Source organism: Manacus candei, unplaced genomic scaffold (genome assembly GCF_025592945.1).
Source record: "Manacus candei isolate 608988 ecotype Guabito, Panama unplaced genomic scaffold, ASM2559294v1 h1tg000016l, whole genome shotgun sequence".
Classification (NCBI taxonomy): domain Eukaryota; kingdom Metazoa; phylum Chordata; class Aves; order Passeriformes; family Pipridae; genus Manacus; species Manacus candei.
In genome coordinates this window covers 6231063-6254678 of record NW_026138064.1, presented here as the reverse complement: position 1 = coordinate 6254678, position 23616 = coordinate 6231063, and the positions used below count along the sequence as shown (strand labels likewise).

Genomic DNA, 23616 nt, shown 5'->3' with positions numbered 1-23616 from the left:
GTCTGCTTTTAAGAAAGAAGACAAGATATAAGCATGAACTGTCATTGGACAAGCCTTTTCCTGACATTCTAGTTTAAAAACTAAATTTTAATTAGTTCTAACTCTATGTTAGAATACAATTAGTCACCTGACAAACTTTTTGGAACAAACAATTTCTCTCCACAAAAAAAGCCTGTATGAGTCATTTACTACTTTAACATCACAAGAGTTAAAACTTTTCAGAGGCAAGCTGGTTTCTGTCCTGCTAGGAAACTTAAAAAAACTACACATATCTGAAACAAACATCTGACTAAAGAAGTTAAGGCCTTGTGATGGATTTCGGCCCCCACCCAGCTGCTCTCTCACTCTTCCTCATCAACAGAACAGGGGGAGAAATAAGATTAAAATATGATGTGTGAAGATAAAAACAGAGAGATCACTTACCAATTACCATTATAGAAAAAACAGACCTGACTTGGGGAACGGTAAATTAATTTATTGATAATTCAAATAGAATTGGATAGTGAGAGGTTAGTCCCTCCTGTTTCCCCTCAGTCATTCCTTCCTTTTCACATTTTTTGCCTGCTCCAGCATGGGGGCCCTTCCACAAGCTACAGTACTTCAGGAACTCCTCCTGTATGGGTCCTCTATGGGCTCCAGTTCTTCATGGAAATATCTACCTGCTCTGGCATGGAGTCCTCCACAGATTTCAAGGAAATACTTACTCCACTGTGGTCTCCCCCACCTGCTCCAGGGACTAGAATACCTTCTCTGCTTCCTTCATCAAAGACCTTGTTCAACAGGGTTGTTTCTCTCCCTTGTTTAACCTTATGCTACACTGACACACAACATTTTCCGCTTTCTTAAAACATGCTGTCCTAGAAGCAGCACCACCCTTTGCTGATGGAGGGTTTGGCTGTATCCAGCGCTGGGTCTGTTTTGGAGCTGCCTAGAACAGCTGTGCCTGGTACAGGACAGCACTGGCCTCTCCTCATACACACCACCCCTGGAGCCCCTCACTGCCAACACCTGGCCATCTGCACCCAGTACATTCCACCATCACATCCATGAAACACTTAAGAAAAGTCTATAAAATATACATTCATCACATACTCTTCACAAACTCCACTTATATTTACAAAAAACATTTCTAACACTAAAATCAAAATGACATAAGAACACTGAAAAAGTGGAAATTTTTACACATACACATATACAAGATAAAACTCCACTCCTTGTTCTTTTACCTCACACCGACAACAAAAGATCTTTGGACAATAATAATTAATGGAAAAAACAGGTGTAATACTTGCATATCCGGGCATTTTGTACTGTCAGCCTGAAGGGCCCAAATAAGGGTTATGATGAAAGTAACCCAATGGAAAATTTTCTAAATGCGCTATTTTAGGCTAATTTATATTTTATATAAATAATATATATCACATAATAGATTATATATATAATATATATATAGTTACATATACAATATATATAATTATATGCTATTATTATATATTTTCTCAATATGGTATTTTCTAAAATCTCAGTTTGAGGAGGAAGCATATCTTTTCTCTGCAATGCAATGTTCTGAAAAAAATGTAAGTGCATATTCTGTAAATTTGCCAGTTAACAATGAATGACGTCGTTATATGTTATAAATTTCATAGGGGAATTTTTCTTCCCCTGTTCCACTCTAAGAAAAATTGGAGTGAGTGTGGGGAAGGGAGTCAATTAGCTTTACAAAAGATCTGGCTGAATTCCTAGCTAATGGCCCATCAGAGAGGCTGGGGCGAGGAGGGAGGCAGATTGGGGAGTTCGCTCTTGGGGATGGAGAGGGGGATCTGCGTGCGGGCATTTGGAGAGAAGGCCTGGAAGTTTTTTCTTTCTGGCTTTTCGTCCTGGTGAGGTCAGACCACCAGACTTGGTCGGCTCGCACACTGCCTCGTGACTCCAGCCGGGACCTACTGGGCTTTCATCAGAGAGGTCTGTGCTTGCTGGGAGAGAAGGGAAGAGCCTTGGAACACCGTCATCTGGAAAAACACAACTGCAGGCCCTACACCTTCAGTGATCCAACAGCACCCCTGCAGGCCACGATCAGGACTGCGCTAAAGGACAGAGAAGTATTCATTCAGACCTTTTTTTTTTTTTTTTAGGACTACTGTCTAGTTTTTTTGTGTTCTGTTACTGTTTTTGCCAACATACATATATTTTTTAATAAAGGGTTGTTATTTCTTCTGTTTTTTCCACACTTCCTCGATTAAAGCCCCTTAATTTTGAATTTACAATTGCTGAGAGAGAGGAGTTTGTTCTCATAACTCATCCTCTTTAGCAAACATTCCAGTCTCCTCAGACTGAGACAGGCGTTAAGACTGATAAAGTCTTTGGACATTTCAACCATGAAAACGTATTTGTTTAAAAAGCAGTAATTGATGGAATTCCATACATTCCTGGTTTTTTCTCATGGATAGGGCCTGAATTTAACAAGGAACTTTCTGCAGTCTGCAAGATACCAATTTTTACAGCCCATAACATAGATTATTTTTCCCTAAAATCTACAACCTTACAGTTATCTCAAACCATGCTTATATGACTATGAGCTCAAGAGATGGAAACTGCAATTCAGAAAATAGGTCTTGGAATCTTAATCAACAAGTTGTCTGAAATAACTGCTTCAATGACCTGACTTGACCCATCATCTAGACGTTTTTGCTGCCTGCCAAGGGCCTGGCTCCTGTATATTGTAGTGGAACTGTTGAAGTTTGTCCAACTCAGTGACTACTAGCCCTTGTTATTCTTTCATGTGGGTACCAGTGATACTGCCAGAGGCAAGCCAGACTGCATCAAAAGTGACTGCAGAGTTCTGTGGGTAGTAATCAAGGCCCAGGTGGTGTCCTCTGCTATCCCACCAGTGAGGGGTAGGGGTGTGAGAGGAGGATACTGATAGTATAGATCAATAATTGGCCTCAGAGCTGCTGTTTGAAACAGATTTGAGGATTCCATGACCATGGGAACCTATTTGCAGATCTGTGTCTGCTTAGGAGAAATGAGATCCAACTCACTAAGTGCACAGAGGTACCTTTGCCAGAAGGATGGTTGACCTATTAAAGACACCTTCTGGCTAAGAATAAAGGGGGACAGAGCAAGATACCAGCAGTCCTGCAGAGCAGCAATGCTCAGGAACAATGTGACACGAAAGGATTTTAAAAATGTATAATAATTTAAGAAATCAACAAAACAGGGTTTAAACAGGGTCACGTCTAACATCTGTAGGTGAGCAAGTAAGTGCCTACAAGGCACAATTACAAAGAAATCCCCAAAAGCCTTTCTGGTAAATCAGCATGCTGGGATGGCTCACTGAAGTACACTCAAGGGAATAAACATGGTGAGTGAAAGAGTGCTGTGTGCAGCTGCAAGCCTATGACCTTATGATAATGGTGACATGGTGGGATGACTCTAATGACTGTAAAGCTGCAATGGAGGGACACAAGATTTTGAGGAAAGATAGGCCAGAAAGACAAGGAGGGAGCATTGGCTTTTATGTGAGAGAACAGTTGGTGTGCATGGAGCTCTGCCTGTGGGTTTGAAGCTGGAAAGGGATAAAACCACGTTTGCTAGAGATAAGCCTGCACACAGCACTCCAAAATTTGAGCGTCAGTCTGCTAGCAAGGTCCTTCAGTCTGCCATCTAATTGGAGTGGAGGATGGAGATCCATGTGACACCCATGTGTCCATCCAAAGACACAAGGGTAGAAACTACAGAAGTACCTAAGAATGGTCACATAGCAACTAGGGCTTCCCCCCAAAAAAGCTGGAAGGAACAACAGCCCAACTGAAATGCATCTACACCAATGCATACAATATGGGAAACAAACTGGAGAAGCTGGAAGCCATTGTGCAGCAGGAAAACTATGACACAGCTGCTGTCACAGAAACATGGTGGGATGACTCACCCAATGGGAGTGTTGCAACAGATGGCTATTACCTCTTAAGAAGGGATAGGCAAGGAAGAAGAGGCAGTGGGGTAGACCTGTATGTGAGTGAGTGTTTTGACTGTCTAGAGCTTTATGAGGATGACAACACCATTGAGTGTTTACGGGCAAGAATCAGTGGGAAGGCCAAGAAGACATACCTACCATGGTGACAGTCTGTTATAGACTACACAGGCAGGATGAAGAGGCAGATAAAATATTCTCCAAGCAGAAGTCTCACAACTGCTAGTCACTGTTCTCATGGGGGACTCATGGAGTTACCAGATGTGTGCTAGAAACACAACACAATGGAGACAAATCAATTTAGGAGGTTCCTGGAGCGAGTGGAAGATAACTTTCTGACACAGCTGGTAAGAGAGCCAGCTAGGGGATGGACCCACTGGACTTGCTGTTTGCGAACAGGTGTTGTGGTGGCCTCAGTGATCAATCAAGGAGAGTTTTCAACTACTGGAGAAGCAAGGAGCAGGACCAGCAGAACTGCTGCCACCATGGGCTTCTGGAGGGGTGGCTTTGACCTGTGTAGAAGCCTGGTTGACAGAATCCCTTGGGAGGCAGTCCTGAAGGGTGAAAGGGTCCAGGAAGGCTGGACATTATTCACAAAGGAAATCCTAAAGGAGTAGGAGCAGTCTGTTCACATGTGCCAGAAAACGAGCCATCACGGAGGACAAGCCTGGCTGAACAAGCTTGCTGAACTCAGGGCTAGAACAGAGGAAAAAAAGAGAATTTATCAGCTTTGAAAGAAGAAGAAAGTCACTCCAGAGGACTACAAGGATGTTGTGAGGTTATGCAGAGAAGGAACAAGGCCAACTAGAAGGAACAAAGGCCAACTAAATTTGAAGGAACAAAGGCCAACTAGAACTTAATCTGGCTACTGCAGTGAAAGACAAAAAAATGTTTCTATAGATACATTAGCAACAACAGGAGGGCTAAGGAGACTCTCTATCCTTTATTGGATGTGGTGTGAAATGTAGTGACAAAGGACGAGGAAAAGGCTAAGGTACTAAATGTTTTCTTTGCCTCAGTCTTGAACAGTAAGACCACCTGCTCTTCCGGTACTTAGTGCCCTAAGCTGGAAGACAGAGATAGGGTGCAGAATCAAGGCCCCATAACCTCAGAGCAAATGGTCAGTTACCTGCTACATCACTTAGACACACAAAAGTTAGGTGGGGACTAGGAAAGCGCTACAGAGAAATTTGGACAGGTTGGATCTATGGGATTAGGTCAATTGTACAGGGTTCAACAGGGACAAGTGCCAGGTCCTGCCCTTGGATTACAACAACCCCCTGCAGTGCTACAGGATGGGGGGAAATGGGCTGGAGAACTGCCCAGAAGAAAAGGACCTGGGGATCAGCACGCAGCAGTGTGCCCACAGGGGAAGAAGGAAAGTGGTATCCTGGCCTGTATCAGAAACTGTGTGGCCAGCAAGTAAGTGATTGTCCCCTGTACTGGGCACTGTACTGAGGCACCTCAAATCCTGAGTCCAGTTCTGGTTCCCTCACTACAAGAAGGACATTGAGATGTTGGAGTGTGTTCAGAGAAGGGCAATGGACTTCAGGAGATCAGAGTCTGAACACTCTGCTTGGCAAAGTCCCACAGGATAAGGCCCTGAGAAGGAAAAGGGTCCCAAGAAAACTGGTTAATATTCAAGGATAACCACTTTCAAGCTGAAGACAACTCCATACCAGGAAGTCAGGCAAAAATGCCAGGAGGCCTCCATGGATGAAAAAGGAGCTCCTGGCAAAATGTGAACACAAAAAGGAAGCCTACAGAGGGTGAAAGCAGAGACAGATGGGAGCGTGGTGGATTGACCCTGGCTGGATGTCAGGTGCTTACCAAAGCCACTCTATCACTTCCCTCTGTCATTGGACACGGAAGAAAAAAATGTAACAAAAGGTATGTGAGTTAAGAACAGGGAGAGATCACTCACTGATTACCATCACAGGCAAAGCAGACTTGACTTAGGGAAATTAGTTGAACTTATTACTAATCAAAATCAGAGTCAGATTATGAGAATTAAAACAAGTCTTAAAAACACCTTCCCTGGAGTACTGTGTCCACTTCCAAGTTTATCAGTACAAGTGACATGGACACACCGGAAAGAGACCTGCAAAGGGTTACTAAAATGATGAAGGAACTGAAGCAGCTCTCACAGGAGGAAAGACAGAGAGATGAAACAGTTTAACTTAGAGAAGGTTTGGGAGGATCTTATCAATGTGTAGCAATACCGGAAGAGACAGTGCACAGCAGGTGGAGCCAGGTTCTTTCCAGTGATGCCCAGTGACAGGACCAGAGGCAATGGGCACACACTGAAACACAGAAGGTTCCTCCTTATAGGCTACAGGTGACCCTGCTTGAGCTGAGAGTTGGACCAGATGACCTCCAGACGTCCCTCCTAACCTCAAAAAAATCAGTCAGTTTGTGATTAGAATGTTAACCAGAAGCAGCAACAAAAAAAGCCTAGGAAAAAAAAATAAAATACTTCCACTGTAATAAACTAAAGCCAGATCAGGCAGAAATCACTACTTATGCCAAGACATCCAAAAGACAGAAGTCATTTTTGTCTTTCATAGAACACCATCATCAGTCAGAATTGTGCAAAGGATAAATTGCAAACTACATCATCACTGGAACAAGTTACATGACTGCAAGTAAAGAATAAGTTCCAAATTCCTAGTCAGTAAAAGCAAAAAAGGTTAAAGAAAGTATTTCACAGACATATTTTAGTTTCATGTCTAAGTATAAAATACTGATATAGAAAGAAAGGATTTTGTTAAAACAGTACACAGATAGAAACTGAAAAAGAATGCTGCCTGTCTTCATTATAGTTCCTTCAGAAGACAGTCATGTTTTCACAAGCTTTTCATTAAAACATCTGAAAATTTATCGGTTGTCTTTTTTTCCCCTATATGGGCCTAATCTTTTCCTACGCTGAGGGACTCAAGCTGCTGAAGTAATGCAAATCTTGTGAAAAAATCACAACATTTCCCCAGTGAATACTAAACTATTGCACAGAAGAAATAAATGCATAGTTTGTGCCTCTTCAGATTACCTTTTTAAAGAGTGACTCGTCTCATTTTTAAAAGAAGTAACGTTGCTAAGCCCAATGTTAGATGCTTCAGAAGTTGAGAAGGACAAGGCAGGAGACACCTCACTGTATTATTTAAAAGGTCTTCCAGCTCAGCACAATGGCTATCAAGAATTCCATCTTCTCTGAGCACAAGTGCCAAATATTTCTTGAACTACTGAACTAAAAAAATCATCGGGTTGTATCCATATTTAATCGAGTGTTTTTCATTTTGTTGGTTTTATTACCTGTCTCCATTATTCATCCTTTGGAAAAAAAGTGCCCACTAATCTTGCATTTGAATTGAACTATAGCATTCTCAAGTCAGCATTGTTTTCAGTTTCCAGCTCTATGACAATTTCCTACCTACTTACAAACATCACAAGTAGCAAGTATACAGTTTCTTGATTTATAACTCCTCCATGAAAAAGAATTTTTTGGTTGTCTCATCCAAGCATCTTTTGGTCTCATGTTTTATGAAAATACATCTCTTTGAGAAGCAAATCCCAGTAATATTTCTCACTGAAATATCAAAGTTTTTTAATCCCTATTAGAATGTCTTCGCACATTGTTTCCCCCTTGTGAGGACTATAATGAATTTCCACAACTTATTCAGTGAAGACTCTTCTGCCTTCATTCTCTAATGTTGTTTTTTATCCAAACACTATGTCTCACCTATATTAGCACTTACTACTTTTTTATCTCTCATACATCCTTCTAAGAGACAAACATGGGAAAAGCAATGTCCAAGTCTGTGGGTTTAAGTTAACATTTACGAATGTTAACTTAACACTTACAAGCTGTTTTAGAATTCAAAATATATTTTTTTGTTAAAATGCTCCAAATAATTATCCAAAGTGTCTCAGATAAATTAACTGAGCTTACAGAATCCATCAGGGATGGCAAAGTATTAAACAGTAAAACTGTATTCAAATACAGTAATAATATAGTAATTTAGATCAGCTTGTTAATATGGTGTAATAGGAATTCTGCTAAAGTCAAGGTCTTGGATTCCATAACTGAAATGTGGGTCACACTCACAGGATGAGAAACTGTACATAGAAGCAATATTAAAGTGACTTAGTGATGACAGTGGATAACCTGCTGAGTACAAGGTACTAATGCAATGACACAAAGAACATTAAAGCTCTTTTTTCCTGTGCAAGGAAGAAAGTGTGAGTATGGAAACAATATGTTTTCTTCTTGATTACATGCAAATAACCTTAAAAGTAGAGAAAATTATCCAAAAGCAGTTTAGCTACTACAGCTTCCCATTAGCTAGATAGTAGGCATATTAGCTGATAGTAGGTGCATGTTCTGACATTCTGCAAAACATGAGAACAGTTTAAGAAAAGATCTTTTTGCTTTCCGTTCATAACAGGTTAATATGCCTAAGAATTTAAGACAACAGATTTTTACCTCAAAATTCATGATTCTTACTTACTAGAACTTATTTTTAATGCATATTAAAAAAGCACATCATTTAATATGGTAATAGACTGCATGATGAATAACCTGTTAACAATGCACTAACTTGAACACACATAATTGTAAGTCCACATGCTTCACTTCCCTGCACAGAAGTCTGAATGTATATTAGAAACATGATCAGATATTCAGATATTGCCTTTAAAAAGCCTATTTTCTCTGTAGAAGACATATTAAGGTGGTGTCTATCCTTGAAAACTTTAAAGGCATTAAGCATGATACATCAGAGGTTACAACTGGTCTAATAGCTGTACTTATTCTTCTGAAGTCCACAGTCTTTCTCCTGTAATAGAAATACTTTAAATTCTAAAATAAGAAAGCTGGACTTCAAAATTTAATCTTTGCTTTAGAGTACTATGAATATTTATAGTACTCCCACAAGGCTCACAAAAACAGTACAGATCACAAACTTCACAGAGTATTCTCAGTGCTCCTGAATCACTCCATTAAAAGTGAATATATAAGAGTCCATGAACTCACAAGCATCACCAGAAAGAAAAATAAATTCAACTTGAAGTGTCTGACTTTAAAAAATTCAACCTCCCCAGTTCATTGCCAACCAGTCAACATGGTAAATGTTCCTTCTTTCTGACCAAAGTGCCTACACAAACTAGAGACACACAGGAAGGCTGAAATACAGAAATGACATTCAAAAGGGAACACAGGACCCAAGATTTTCTCAAAATTATTAATTCTTGAACATTCTTTACCTCCTCATCAAGACTCTACTTATATATTCCTAAAAAGTAAATTCTATTTAAATCAAGACTATCCACTATTTCTAGTTTATTTTTCATCAGTTTTAGAACAATTTGGAGAAACTGAGACTCTCAAATAAATTATTTCCAAAGAACTGAGGGGACAATAATCTGAGCATAATCATTTTGGTTTAATTTCTTTAAGAATTTTAAGCTTTCTCAACTGTTGGCTCTTAATAATCACTAATCAATTTCTAGACAGTTTTTTAAAAAGGTGAAAAAGGAACAGTTTCATAACATCTGGTAAATACAACAGTTACTTGAACAACTCTATTATGTCTAAGATTAGGATCTTAGTACCAAGCTTTTAGCTGTAATTTGACATTTTCGGAATTAAAAGGTAATGACAGTTGGGACTCCAGCAGAATAAGACAAAGATTTACTGCTTACCTGTACACCTGAACCATGACTTCCCCTTTTAGAAGCAAATAAACAATCCTCAGAATCAATGGCAAACAAAACTGAAGCAGAAGGAAAGAGCTCAGAAACAGATCCTTGACTGAAGTTTATGGCCTCTGGATTTTTTTGACCATCTTTTACTGATTCACTCAGATTGATCACAGAATCTCGTATGTTTGAAATAATCTCATTATTTTCTGCCAACAGGCGTTCTAAATGATCTATTTTTTCTTGCAATATTGAAAGCTGGCCCTAGGGGGGGAAAAGAAAAAAGAAAGTTTAATTATTTCTCAGACAAATTCTTGACAGAATTAAAAAAAAATTCAATTCCACAATAGCATGTGATCACACAAAAAATTACAAAATATATTTATTTTATATAAAGACAAAGTAATAAGGAATTGACCCAACATATGAAACTTTCCCTTTTCAGTATAAGGCAAAAGAGCAAAAGATACATTTTCCTTTATGAACTTGAATTCACAGCACAAGATTTAATCAGTGATATGAAGATACTCTTTAAAGTCACACTGTTTCAAGAAGCAATTACACCTACTTCAACTTCTTTCACATCTGTCATAGATTCACAAAAATCTGATCTTTTCACTTATCAGAACATCAAACAGAAAGTCAGTTTTTACAGTCAGTCACATTGTGATGGGATTAACAGGATGTAAACATTTCAGGGTTTTCCTGTACATGTAAAACAGTATTTCAATAAATACCAAGTTTCTTACTTTCAGTGAAAGTTAGAGAGAAATAAACAAAAGCACTTAATGGGAGTAAAAGATCCCTTAACAGCCTGTCAGAGGAATAATCTGTAAATTGGACCATTACAAACATCAAGAAAATCCTGTAAAAGAGAGATCAAGCTAAGAGCATTTTTAGTCACAAGGTCATCTGACTAAGCAACAGGATTTTGTAGATGATTCCAGTGTGCACCCCCATAGGAAGGCTGCAGAACAACATCAGTGAGAACTGAAAGTCAGCACATTTCCCAAAGCAACTCAGAAGGAGAGACAGATTCTACACAGCAATTTAACAGCATCTAATCACTGTATTGTTGGAATATAGGAGGGAGCATAGCCAAACAAGGTACCTCCAAATGCTACTCCCCTCTCATGTAATAGCCACTCCTTCCAAATTATTTGAAGTACGTCTTTTTTCAGGCATGAATGAGTTAGCTTTTACAGAATTACAAAAGGCCAAATTATTTAACATAATTTAACATGATTTTCATCCTAACAGTAATTTCTTTATTTCCTCAGAATGACTTTAACATAACAATAATAAGAAACTATAAGAGACAAAAAAAAAAGAACAGTCACTTCCTATTATTAAAATTGTGGTCACCCCCCAAAATATACAATGTATAATTAGATATTTTTGCAAGCAGCTGTTGTTAAAACAAAACCTTCTACAGATTCAGGCATCTACATTTTACCATTACATTCAACACAAACAACATTGATTCAGTAGACAGTTACTCTGTCACTTATGATTTTAATAACTTTTTCCTAGCACCAATGCCTTATTTTCTTAGGACTATAGTATAATATTAGAAACAACATCTGTACATGACACATTTTTCCCTTTTAACCATAATTCACTTGAAGTATTTGCATTTTCCTTTTCAGCCACTGTGGTTTGTAAAGGATTAAGCATCCTTTCTAATATGATGTGTACCTTCTTTTAAATTCTGTTCACTTTGAGAAGCCTGTAGGAATAAAAAAACACCCCTTACCAAGGGATACCAATCAGTCTTTTGGATTCCCAACTGTCAGTGCTATAATTCTACCATTAGAATAATTCTATCTTTAATTCATCCTTTTATGAAAGTTCTTTGTAATTTTGCAAATTAGTATTTTTTTTAGCATGTTGGTAAGCTGGTCCCCTCATTTTTTGGGTTGTGTGAAGTGCTGGCCCACTGCTTTGTTGCTGCTTGTTTATTTGTTTCTTAGATTGATACATCCTGAAAACAAACAAAGATTTTAGAATGTCAGATCCTGAAAACAAACAAAGATTTTTAGCAGTCAGACAGCTATTCCTTTCCCAAAAGAGCAAAATACATTTTGACAACAGAATCAGATTAAGCTAATTGAGATGTAGGGCCAACATCCTAGAATCCCAATAGTTTAAAGATAAATGCTACAAACTTAGAAAACGGATGAACTGAAAACAAGAAGAAATTCATATGCAGATGATGGAATACTGGAAAGAAAAATAAATAAAAACTCAAAACGAACAGACTGTAGTCTCATGCCCCCTGGTGGCACAAAAGAAACAACCAGATGGAAATCTCAAATGCTACATCAAAGATACTGTGCGCACATTTCTGTCTAAAATCAGTGTTTTCCCTTGCAATGATGTTTAGGATTTATGAAAGGTTTCTCTACACAGAAAACTAACAGCCTATTATGCCACTCACTCTAAAAATAACACATATAAAACAATACCCGATAGGGGCTTTACAGGCTGCCCAACATAGACTCTGATCTTCAGATTCCTAGAAGCTACAGTACAGTTGCCACCTATACAAAGTATTACCTGCTTCACTGCCCATGACTACAGTTCAAACTTACAAAGTGTGCAGCTCAAATGCTGTTCACACCTATCCCACCACCATATACACTGCAAATACAACTATGAAATCAGACACCTGATTAAAACTTATATTCTTATTCATGTATGTTTTAGAAATATTTTACCTTTCTTAAACAAAAAGATATTTATATTGCTTAGCAATAGCTTTTCAACTACCTGGTCATATATTACACCAATCTTACTTATATCATCTAAACAATTATAATCTCTCTAGCACAATAACAGACCCAGGGGGGAAACAAAAAATATTTTAAAACCTCAGGAAATATGTGTTTAGATTGATCCTCTCATAAACTGCCAACCCCTAGGAGACAGATATGAACTTCTGATTTGGAGGTCATGTCATATTTCCTATCTTTAGACAGACCTTTGATTTAACTTGTTATACTTTAAACCTTCAAATATCTGTAACAGGTTCTACCAGCTTCTTTGTAAACCAGGTTCCCTGTTTAAAAATAGTAATTTGTTCCCAGATGACCTTCAAACAACTTCATATGTTGCTCCATACATCCAGAAATAATCTAGCTGCAGGGTTCAAGCCTACCTAGCACACTGATTTTCCGGAGTCTGTTAAAGTATATTACTCTAACTTTTGAGGTAGATCTACCTGGAGAAAGAAATCCTTACAAAGAGCTCTCAATGCAGAATTTAACAGAGGACATTAATACAAAAAATCCTGCTTTCTTTTCTGAAGACTATGAGATACATCATGTCTGTCTTTGAAAGCATTTAAACATGCCATGTACTAACTCAACTTGAATGCTAAACATGAAATAAAAAACTATAGTTAAGAACACATAACTGAGACCTAATGCACTACCCAAGTTAAAACAGACAGGCAACCAAATTTTTGAAAGCATCGAAATATTTTCAGTTTTGTTGTGAAATACCACATCCATGAGAATTTACTTTAAGAAACAACAGTGTCACAGACTTGAAATGGATCCCAGCCTTCATTCAGCATGAAAATAATTAACATCAGGAACCCATTCTCAAGGTTAAAATTTCACATGCATTCAAATTATGCAAAAGCTAGGTCTATTTTCATTGCACAGTAACCTTTTCACCTTACTCATGTTAAATAGATATCACCTACTCAACAGTAAAAGGATTTTAAAATATGACCTAAACATGGAAAATGCTGACACTCTTCAAAACAATACATTTAACACATGAAAATAAATTCAGTTTCAACATTTTTAGATGAAGGCAACTGACTTACTTCAAATGTCAAGGCCAAACAGTACCAAACAGTAGCAAAGTTACTACTAAAGCTCTTTCATCTTATTAATTATTAGTAACAGATGTTGACTTACTAGTAAAACAGATTAGAAGTATGTTACAGGGGACACTATATACATCTAATTAAAATATAAAACATACAGATCCTCTCCATTACTAAAACCATATTCCAGTGTTTTGTTTTAAATTAAGCTTTCAATTTTTCCATGGTTTTCTTTTTCTTTTTACCTGAGCAGACATATACCAATTTTAACTTAAACAGTACTATCTGAAATTTTGTTTTCTACGTGGCTTTGTAGATACTGGATAGCAAAAGTTGGGCTAGCTGCACAAATCATAAACATTAGCAGACCTACTCCTGACTTTACAGCATCAAGTCTTCTCATAAAAGAAGCAATCCTGACCTAAGACTTTGAGAAATGCCTGACTGCAAGGAAAATTGGAGGTATGCCATCTGAGTAAGTGTGTCCTAGTCCAAATGAACAACATTAAAGGATGCTCTGTTAATCTACACACTTGTTTTAATACAAGGAAAATAAATATAAAGTTATGAGAATCACTTGGCCTACACAACCAGTTAATAAGTTTATAACAACTTCAGTGTAAGATTCTTTCATTTCTCTCTATCTTTTAACATTGATGAGTGTGCAAATTAAGATTTTATTAAAAAGCAAGAAAGGCAATCCTCCTGTTACTTCACAGCAAAGAAGTATTTCTACAAGAAGTGCAAAGGAACAACAAATCCAATAGTGCTGAAAGTAGCTACAGCTGCACTGGTAGAAGAATGGCATCACATGAGCCAACACACTGTGGTTACACAGGATTGGACTTAACCAACAAATCCTTCCATGTAAGGGCAGCACAGATCAGCACGCCCTCCTCCCACTTGGAACAAAAACTGTCCATACCTGTTAGCTGCACTGAGAAACCTGCCATTACCACCACATGAACCAGCTACATAAACAGCTCCTTATGCTTCAGTCAGTCTGAACCCTTCAGTGGTTTTCATGCCCCAAATACTCCAAAGCAGTCTGCTTTCCCACTGCCCTCTGCTTGCCCTTCTCTGTTTGCTTCTGATGCCAGTCTGACTTGCAGCAAGGACTCTCCAGAAAGGAGCATGCTGCCACCCAGTACAAGGAGGGAAGCCCAGCAGCACAAGGAGAGATCAAGATGTTTTATTCTGGGGAAGTGGAGAGTGGACAGTTTCTCCCATGTAAACATTTTACATGGTAGAAAAGACACTAGTTGCAACTTTCATTTCCTGAGTGAATGCTCACTCTTTCCCTAAATGCAGTACCTTCCAACACTGATGATCATTTCCTCAGGAAAAAGACAGCTAGCTCAAATAACTGAAGAGAGAGTATGACAGGCTCACAGATGAGATCATCTCAAAGAAATAGGTTGGCAGAGGAGAAATCTGCTTTAGAGACTTCTTATGTTACCTCAGCTGGAATTTGGTTATTTGTACCCAGAATCAGCCAGCAACCACCCAGTGTTTGGTTCAAAACCAGAAAGAGCCCATTTTCTTTCTCCGGCACATGAACAAGTAGGAGACAAAGGAACTGGGAGTGTCCTATATAAGAGACTGGTGCACCAACAAAGTGTGATGAAGAAAGCGGAGTACCACAGTGAATGGAGCTCTTCAAAGGACGTGGAATTCAAGATCTTTGCCTATACACATTTATTACAGCAAGCAGTGAGAAAACTGGACTCTGGCTGCACTGAATGGTAGTCATCTTAATGGTTTTCTGCACCAGTCTTTGTCAATTACTATATCCAGGTACATCTTTGGAAATCATGTACTAACTTTGCTAAAATCTTGATATAAACCTCTGAAGAGATGCCAGCATATCAAGATAGTAACACAAGGAAGCATTCACTATCAGAGCACTGTACAGTGAACAGAACATACTAAATATAGAATTAAATGGTCACCTCCTGCACAGAAAAAACAAGCAGGTAAAAGTCAAAAATGCAACCTGGTGTAGCATCAAAGTTTAATACTTGAACACACTGTTTCAGCATGTATTCACTTTGCAAGGTAGGACATAGAACAAAAAACAAGCATACAGTGCACCAGTTAAAAGGACAATTCAAGGTCTGAAGACTTTATTGATCTGGGCAGAAGGCGTAAGTGCATTCGTGACAATGAAAAGTACATAAGTAATCCTCTTAGTAACTTCCTACCTTTAAAGTATTATTCAAATAAACTCATTTTTTATAAAGACACTGGAATTCTTCTGAATTAAATAACTACAAAACAAAAGTCTGTTCTGTTAAAAAAAATTAGGAAAGTTCTGATTCAAAAGTGCAACAGCTGACAGACAGATTTTAAGAAGTTGATGGACTTCCACATTTTGCTTTACCAGAGGCAGCAATAACAGGAATGCTTAATGTACTATTGTACTAGATTTAAGTTTCATGTAATTTACAGAGACAAATATAAGGCATGCTGTTAGGGATTAGTTTTGACACAAGCATCAGTGATCTGAAGGCAAGGAGAAAAGAAAGGGAGATAGAGAGAAATCTAAAAATACTCAGTTTAAAGTCAATTAAACTGAAAAATGTCCACTGTGACTGATACATTTCAGTTGCATTTCCTTTTTGATTTCCCTTCCTACCTTAAGCCAAATCCTTATTTAAATGGCTACCAATACAAGACTGAAGCACAGCTCATATGCCATTAGGAGTATGAGCATTTTAATAACGGTTATTTTCATTTGAACAAAGTCAAAACTTAACATGTTAGAAAAATAAAAGCTCAAAGTAAGAATAAACTAGAAAACCTCTCTCCATTTAGTTTATACAGTTATAGTTTATACAGTTAAGTTAGGCATTGACTCTAGGTAGCAGAAGGAACTGCTCAATTATAGCTAGTGCTACTACTCTGTAAAATACATTTTGCTCAACATTTTGCACCAGATTCAAAGCCTGTAATTGAGGGAGGCTATTAGCTTCTGCTTGACTGCTGCTTAGCCAGAACTTTACAAAAAATGAAAACGCTCTGTGAACATTAGGAAAACAAAGAATTGTTACTGACCTGTAATTATGTTCATAAAGAGGGCTGCTCCTCCTTTGCAATGTACTACAAGCTGAGAATAAGTAATCCTAAATTTCAATTATTTTGCACTCAAGATATTTAGGTGACATTCAAAGGCTTTTAGATTGTGAACTTACTAAGGGTTTTGTTTGTTTGTTTTTAAAATCAGTCGACATGTTTCAAATCCAGGAAAATGATGATTTTTGGATTTTTTCACTCAACATTCAGTCTCCTTAGATGTGAAACTCCTAAGAATGCTAGTAAAAGTCACTGCATCCATAATTTCTCAGTGCCCAGAAGTCAAAAAGTGACAATTCAAAATATGCATAACCTTAACGATCACTATTCACATTTTAGAGTAAAACAAATATTTCCTAAATGCCTGCTCACACTGCTTCCAATGTTTCTGCAAACACAAGTCCTGTTGTGTGTGACACAACATTGACTGGAAAGCTCCCAAACAAGCTCATGAAAACACACCAACTACTCCGAACATGCAACTTCAAAACATGTCCGTGTAAGCCACTGATTTCAGTTACTTCACTGTGGCAAGGTACATAGCCAAACTCTGTGTGGAAAAGGTGTTTACAGGGTATTTGTGGGGCAAGGTACCTACCAAGCATCAGCTGATACACTGCAGCTACAGAGGACTGACTGAAGGCAGAGCTTCTTACAGTAGGGGAAGTGCTATCGCCGCAGCACTCCAGAATAAAGTTCACAAGGCGCCTTTGTTCAACACACAAATCAAAGAACTGCTGGTGTTTCTGCCATGTGTTTAGTCCTTATTTCCTGCTATTACTGCTCCACCCTTCCATGATTCATATTTTGGCCAAGTGGTACTACTGTCAAATTATTGGCAAGTTCAGATGAAATAACACCCTGCACTGCAACAATCACCACTTGTGCAATTTATGCTGAAGTATTTGATACATTGTGTAGATGCCTTGAAAGCATGATTCCAGTAAAGAAGCTTTATCAGTACCACCAAGAGCCAGGATACCTAATGCTTTGCTGGAAGGACATTGGAAACAAACAAAATCAAAAAAAAAAAAGACAAAACAAAACCAACAACAATAAAAACATACACCAAGCCAGCTGGTTTTAGAGGAACTGTACTCAATCACTTTAGTTCGATGCAGTGCAATTAGTGAGTCCACAAAACCATAAAAGCAGTTAGCACACATGAGATCAGAGTAAGCTTCAAATAACAGTAGTCGAAGAGGGAGGTGGTGAAGAAAATACAGAGGGGGTAAAGAGTGGGATCTTCAAATAACAAATGCTTAGGAAAAAGAAAATAGTAAGCATGGAAGTTGCAGTATGTTTGTGCTTCGACTTTTAACAAACTTTAAAAAAAAGAACAAAGATAAATTAAAGCAATCACTTGGTACCAATCCAGTTATTTACCAGAATAATGGGAGACTTGACTATCAAAAATGTATTTCCAGAAACAATCTTGCACACAGGGGGGAGATATGTCCCATAAAAGCTAAACCAAGCCAAGTGAAAGTAGTTAGAGGAAAAAGTTCAAGTTCAAAGCATTACCTATCATATACTGACAGAGGATGCTGCAATGTGTTGCTGTTTCGCCTTACTCAACCATAAAATTAACTCAAAATTAACTTCCATGTTAAAAAGACCATACATTTCTGAAGTAAGACACTCTTACAAATCCTCCACTTAATTTTGTTTTTTCAGTTGGACTTTTAAAGTGTGTAATGCATGCTAAGGTGCAAATGTAGAATCAAAAGAAATATTTCACAGCCTTCTGTAAATGAACAGCTTTCATGGATCTTAATAGCCTTCATGGATCTGTTCTAAGTCAAGGTAAAGTTAGTTGAGAAAACAAGCCATTATGCTAATGATTTTTTTTTTCTATTTGAGTCCAAAATCCAGAGTAGATCAATATGGGCGTATCAGTATTTGGTATTCCTCTGTATACCATTACACAGGTTCTTCAACATAAGCTGCTTATGGACTTACTCCACTAGAGACTTGATTCGAATGTAGTTTTCATTTAGCAGTTATCAATTTGGCCCACAAATCACTTGTAGCTCACACTTGCTGCACAAGAGATATCACTGGACTAAGCACTACTTTGAACCTTGCTCCACTCTACAGTCACACAAGATTTCTCAGAAAATTCTGTGTTGTTGCAGACAAAACCAATACACTTAACCACTTTTTCTACTATGTTCCACTAGAAGAATCTTACACAGTGATCTGTACTGACAATGGGTACAATAAACTAAAAATAAATAAACTAAGACTGTTCCTGCACCTTGAGCTCATCCCTGTGTAATGTTGTAACGTGGTACCCAGCCTGAGACAGGACACTGGGACACATCATATTCTGAGACATGTCCTGAGACAAGAGCATCCTATGGCTAGGAACAGGCTCAGAAAGACAGAGCTTGTGATATGGCCATTCTAAGAATAATACATGTCAGACAAACAGGCAGGATTCATGAAGATACATGCAGGAATTACAAAGGAGAGGTCAGTAAGTCTATAAGTACCTATTCTTCCTGGAATTAATAGGGACTTCCATTGTATGGCAATAGAGAGATCTTCTGGTATTATGATTTCAATGCACCACCAGTGATGACAAGGCTATAAATCACCTTACCTCAAGTTCTATTAGAGCTGCCCCTATTGCCACCTTAGCATGGAGAGGTGTGAAAAAACCTCACTGTAAAACTGATTACTGATGCCAGCTTTTGCAATCCAAACACTGAGAAAGACACAATGCCACTGCTGTGTCCCAAGCCTGACCACAGGTTCTGTTTACCACAGCAGTGAAAATCATTTAAGTATTTGTTTAGAGAGCACATAAAGCCATCTGCCTATGGATATTCACCCATCTTCAGAGATCCTGCCCAAAAATTATTTCTGCAAGACATTTCTGTTGGTATCCTTGAACTCTCAAAGTGTTATGCAAGTTCTGTAAGGGCAGCTCTTGACTCACTGGCCTACACTGAGAAGCCTGAAAGAAGACAGGTTCACAAGACTGAGTCCGATGCAAACTACCTCGAGAACAAGGCACCTTGTCTGAAAGAAAACGTGGCAATAAAAACGAAGCAGCAATTCTAATAATTAATTTTACTACTGGCACTAGGTACCATGACACTAACAGGCAGACTAACAGGCACTACCAGCTGAAAAATCAGCACACTGCCAGCACAGAAAGAGGTATGAAGTAAATCAAATCAGTAAAATCTGAGGAAAAAGGAAAAAAAAAAAGGGCTTGCTTCCTCTTTCTAAGTCAAAAAATACTGACCTTTGTTATCAGAAAACAGAATGCCTTCTTAAATCTACAAACTGCTGCCATAGTTTTTCACAAACAAAAACAGCCTGAAGGTTTTACATCTGTGGCTAGTTTCACTTACAGTTCTCTGAGCTTTGGCAACACTGCACTGACACAAACAGTCATATGAGGTAGTAGTATTGAAGCTGTTTCTTTCAAATATTTCTGGAGGTTTCTATTCCACTTTTCATGGTTTGAATTTATTTTAAACTGATATTATAAGGCTATGAAAGCATTTGCCAGATTTCAGAGGTTTCATAGGTACAACAAAGTGAAAAATTTGTATCACATGAGTAGCAAAAGCAAATGACAAAATCATGTCAATTTCACCTTTAACTTTCTCAAAGAATAAAGCAATAAGGAAGGAAAAGGTGTTCACCCAAAGGAAGGACTAGTGATAGGCAGAAGATTCTCCAATAAGAATAAGAAGCCTCAAAGAAATTTAGACATGGAAAAAACAAAAAGAGTAAACACTGACAGACTGTTCTAGAAGACTGAGAGAAAGGAGGAGGATGGACGGAGAAATATTGGTATCTAACTGACTAGATCACATAGAAGGAATAGGCCTAAAAACAGATTAAGGTCCCAAACGCTTCCTCACAAGAAAAAAGACCATGTTACACCTCAGACCATTGTAGAATACAGACAGGAACTTCAGCTGCAAGACAGTGACATGTCTAATAAGTGTTCCTTATTCACTCAAGTATTTCAAATCAAAATCGAACATTAAAAAAAGAAAAAAACCACACCAATGGATGAGCTTTCCAATACTTCACCTGGATTAAACTCAGCTAGTGAAATAACGACACATTAAGTGATTTCTTTACAGAAGTTACCGACCATATCACCAAAGCAGCACTTGTACTTAGCTGTTACAAGTGTAACACGTGGCATTACTCGCCTGCTGGAGTTACATTTTGAATAGACACAGCTGCTGTAGCCAGTCTTTTCTTTCATTCTTCCATCTCCTAAGCTTCTTCTTTCCTTTCTCCTCATTCCTGCAAAAACTAGTGGCTGACCTTTGAACTGTAACTTGAAGGAAAAAGGGTAGAACAGATCTGCTCTCTTTCTTTACATTTAAGTAAAGATTTTTATCTTTACCATTAACAAAATGGTATCAGTAATTACTTTTGCATTAAATGAAACAATAGTGGTTCTAACAGAGAGATAACTGTTATTTTTTATACAATCTTTTGGAGTTCTAGTCACTTGAAGTGAATTCACTGCAGTACTAGAATAAATTTTCATTTGTTTCCAATAAAAATAAGTACCGTGCAAGCATAAATAGGTTATAACTTCATTGTCTGGGTTGGGGGGTTTTTTGTCCAGTACTATAAAAACACACAGCTGTTTGTACCCAGCAGCATTCTGCTATTCTGCACAGCATACCATGCCCTCTCTGAAATACATGTTTCTTGTCACGGCCAAACATTCCTTATCACAACCGCCACGCACAGTTTTTGAATTTCTCCCTCACACAGACAACGGAGGAAAGTGAAGAGCTGCATCTTTCAACTACGCGGCGCAGTCGGGTCAGCCGGTTACGGCTCCCAAGTAAGGCACAGCGGAACGGAAAGCAGCAGCGAAGTCAGCATTTCTCTAAACCTACCTGTTGTTGACACGGCTGAGATTCTACTCTCGGATTCCCAGCTCTCCCTGTCAGCTCCTGTTTCCAGCACCGCTTCCTACAGCCCAGAGTGAGCCCCGCACCCCCGCTCTGCTGCCCGCCCGAGGAGCCCCCGGGGCCGCGGGAGCCGCACCGCAGCCTTCAGCTCGTCCCGCCGGGGCGAAGTGGGCTTGTCCCCCTACCAGGCCGGCCAGGTGGGCTGTTTCCCGCACCCCGCTCCCCGCACAGCCCCGGGCCGGGCCGAGCCGCGGCAGCGCCGCCCGGAAGCTGCTCCGCTCGCCCCCCGCAGCCCGAGAATCTCGGCGCGGAGAGAAAGGAGCCCCGCTGGCGGCACCGCCGCCTCCCTCTCTCCGCCCACGGCCGCCGCCCCGCTCACCTTGGGGAAGGTGCCCTCGCGCCGGGGGCTCTTCGGGTGGTCGAAGTGGCCGCGGTCTAGCATCAGGTAGAGGGAGAAGATCACAACGCAGAAGACCGCGCTGCCGAACACCGTGAACTGCCGGCTCAGCTTCATCTCCGCGGCCGCCGGGCCGGCCCCGCCGCACTCCTCCCGCCGCGGCCGCCGCGCCCGGGCCCCGCTTGGCCGCCCCGCGCTCGGGGCCGAAAGTTGTTCCGGCGCGGCAGGGACCGCGGGCGCCGCCGCCCCCGGAGAGAGGCGGCACGGACTCTCCTCCGGAGAAGTGCGAGAAGTTGCCCCCCGGCCCCCCCTCCCCCGCCCGCCGCGCCGGGGCGAGGAGCCGTGTCGAGATCACCCCGCCGGCGCGGCAAGAGGCGACACGAGAGTTTCCGGGAGCGGATCGAGTTCTCCGGCAGGAGAGCGCTCGGCGGGGAAGTGGCGGCAGCCGCGGCGCGGGGCCGACCAAGCGACGCTGCTCCCTGCCTCCTCCTCCTCCTCCTCCGGCCGCCTCCGCGGCCGCCCCGCTGCTCCTCACTGCCCGCACGCGGTGCAGGAGTCCGGCACCTCCTCCTGCGGCCAGAGCGGTACCGGGGCCGCCGCCGGAGCTCCCGGGGCCGCCGCGCACACGCTCAGCGCCGAGCGAGTCCCCGCCCGGCCCCGCCGCCGCCGGAGCCGCCACGTCACGGCCGCGGCCCCACCCCCGCCGGCCCCGCTGCTCCAGCCACCGGGGAGAGTCGCAGCCGCCGCCCCTCCCGCTCCCCCTGGGGAAGGAGGGGAGCCCCGCTCCTGCTCCCCACCTCTGTCTCGGCGCGGCGGGACCGGCCAGAAGCCGCCTCCTCCCCCCGGACGGCGCGGCCGCTCGGAGGCGCCACTCAGCGATGGCGCCGCTCACCGATGGCGCCGCTCCTGCCGCCGCCCCGTCGGCCGTCGTTGTGTGGCAGCCTCGGCCGCAGAAAGCGGGGAGGCTGGGGGAGGAAGCGGGAGGGATGCCGTGGGACTCCGCCGTGCTGCCCGGGCCTTGAGACGGCTAGGGGGAGAAGGAAGAGAGGGACAGAACGACCCCCTGCATCCGCGTTGTTTAGCAAAGCCCCCGACGCACCTTTCCATAGCATACCGGTTGCCCATGGAACAACGGGCACGTTTGTGAGCCGCTGCCAAGGTCCGGCTTGTGTCAGGCTTTTCTACGTATGAATAAGTAGCTTCATGGAAAGCACCGCTTGTTCCTGAAGGAATGGGTCACAGCTGGAACGGGCCAGTTCAGGGCTGGCCGTTCAGGTAGTGCCACTTCTCTGTTTTGTAGCTTTTAGCTTCTAGTTCTTACAGATTTAATCTGCTCAGTTTGAAAAACGTCCATGCCTGGTGTCTGCTCCTGGCTAATATTTCGAGGAAGTACAGGCATATCCTGGAAACACGTTCTACCACTGTGTGTGCTTCTTTTTTAATGACTGTCATTGAGACATACCCCTATGACTTAAAGTCAGAATGTATGTGTTAGCGTCACTACTTTATTTTCTTTTTCCATTAAAATCATCCTCACTCCACCACCCCCCACTACCCTCTCCCAAAAAAAAAAAAAAAAAAAAAAAAAAAGAAAGCTGGTAAAACTGTAAAACTGTAATAGTACACAAATATTTGGCCAATAAATTTCAACAGGCCTTTGCAGGAGCCAAGAGGCTTATATCATTCCTAAGTTTTTCCATGTTTGGAGCTTCTTCCAATATCTTACAGA

At 40.7% G+C, this 23616-nt stretch overlaps 1 protein-coding gene across 1 annotated transcript in view; it reads right to left on the bottom strand.

Annotated features, from left to right (window-relative positions):
* MAN2A1 (mannosidase alpha class 2A member 1) overlaps window positions 1-22158 on the bottom strand; it is a 109495-nt gene extending 87337 nt beyond the window's left edge. The window contains exons 1-2 of the mRNA XM_051782576.1: window positions 21870-22158; window positions 9668-9928 (exon numbers count right to left, since the gene is read on the bottom strand). Of these exons, the coding sequence (XP_051638536.1) occupies window positions 9668-9928; window positions 21870-22004 (396 nt within the window). The 5' untranslated portion in view covers window positions 22005-22158. The remainder of the gene's footprint in view (window positions 1-9667; window positions 9929-21869) is intronic.
* Between the last annotated feature and the right edge of the window lie 1458 nt (window positions 22159-23616).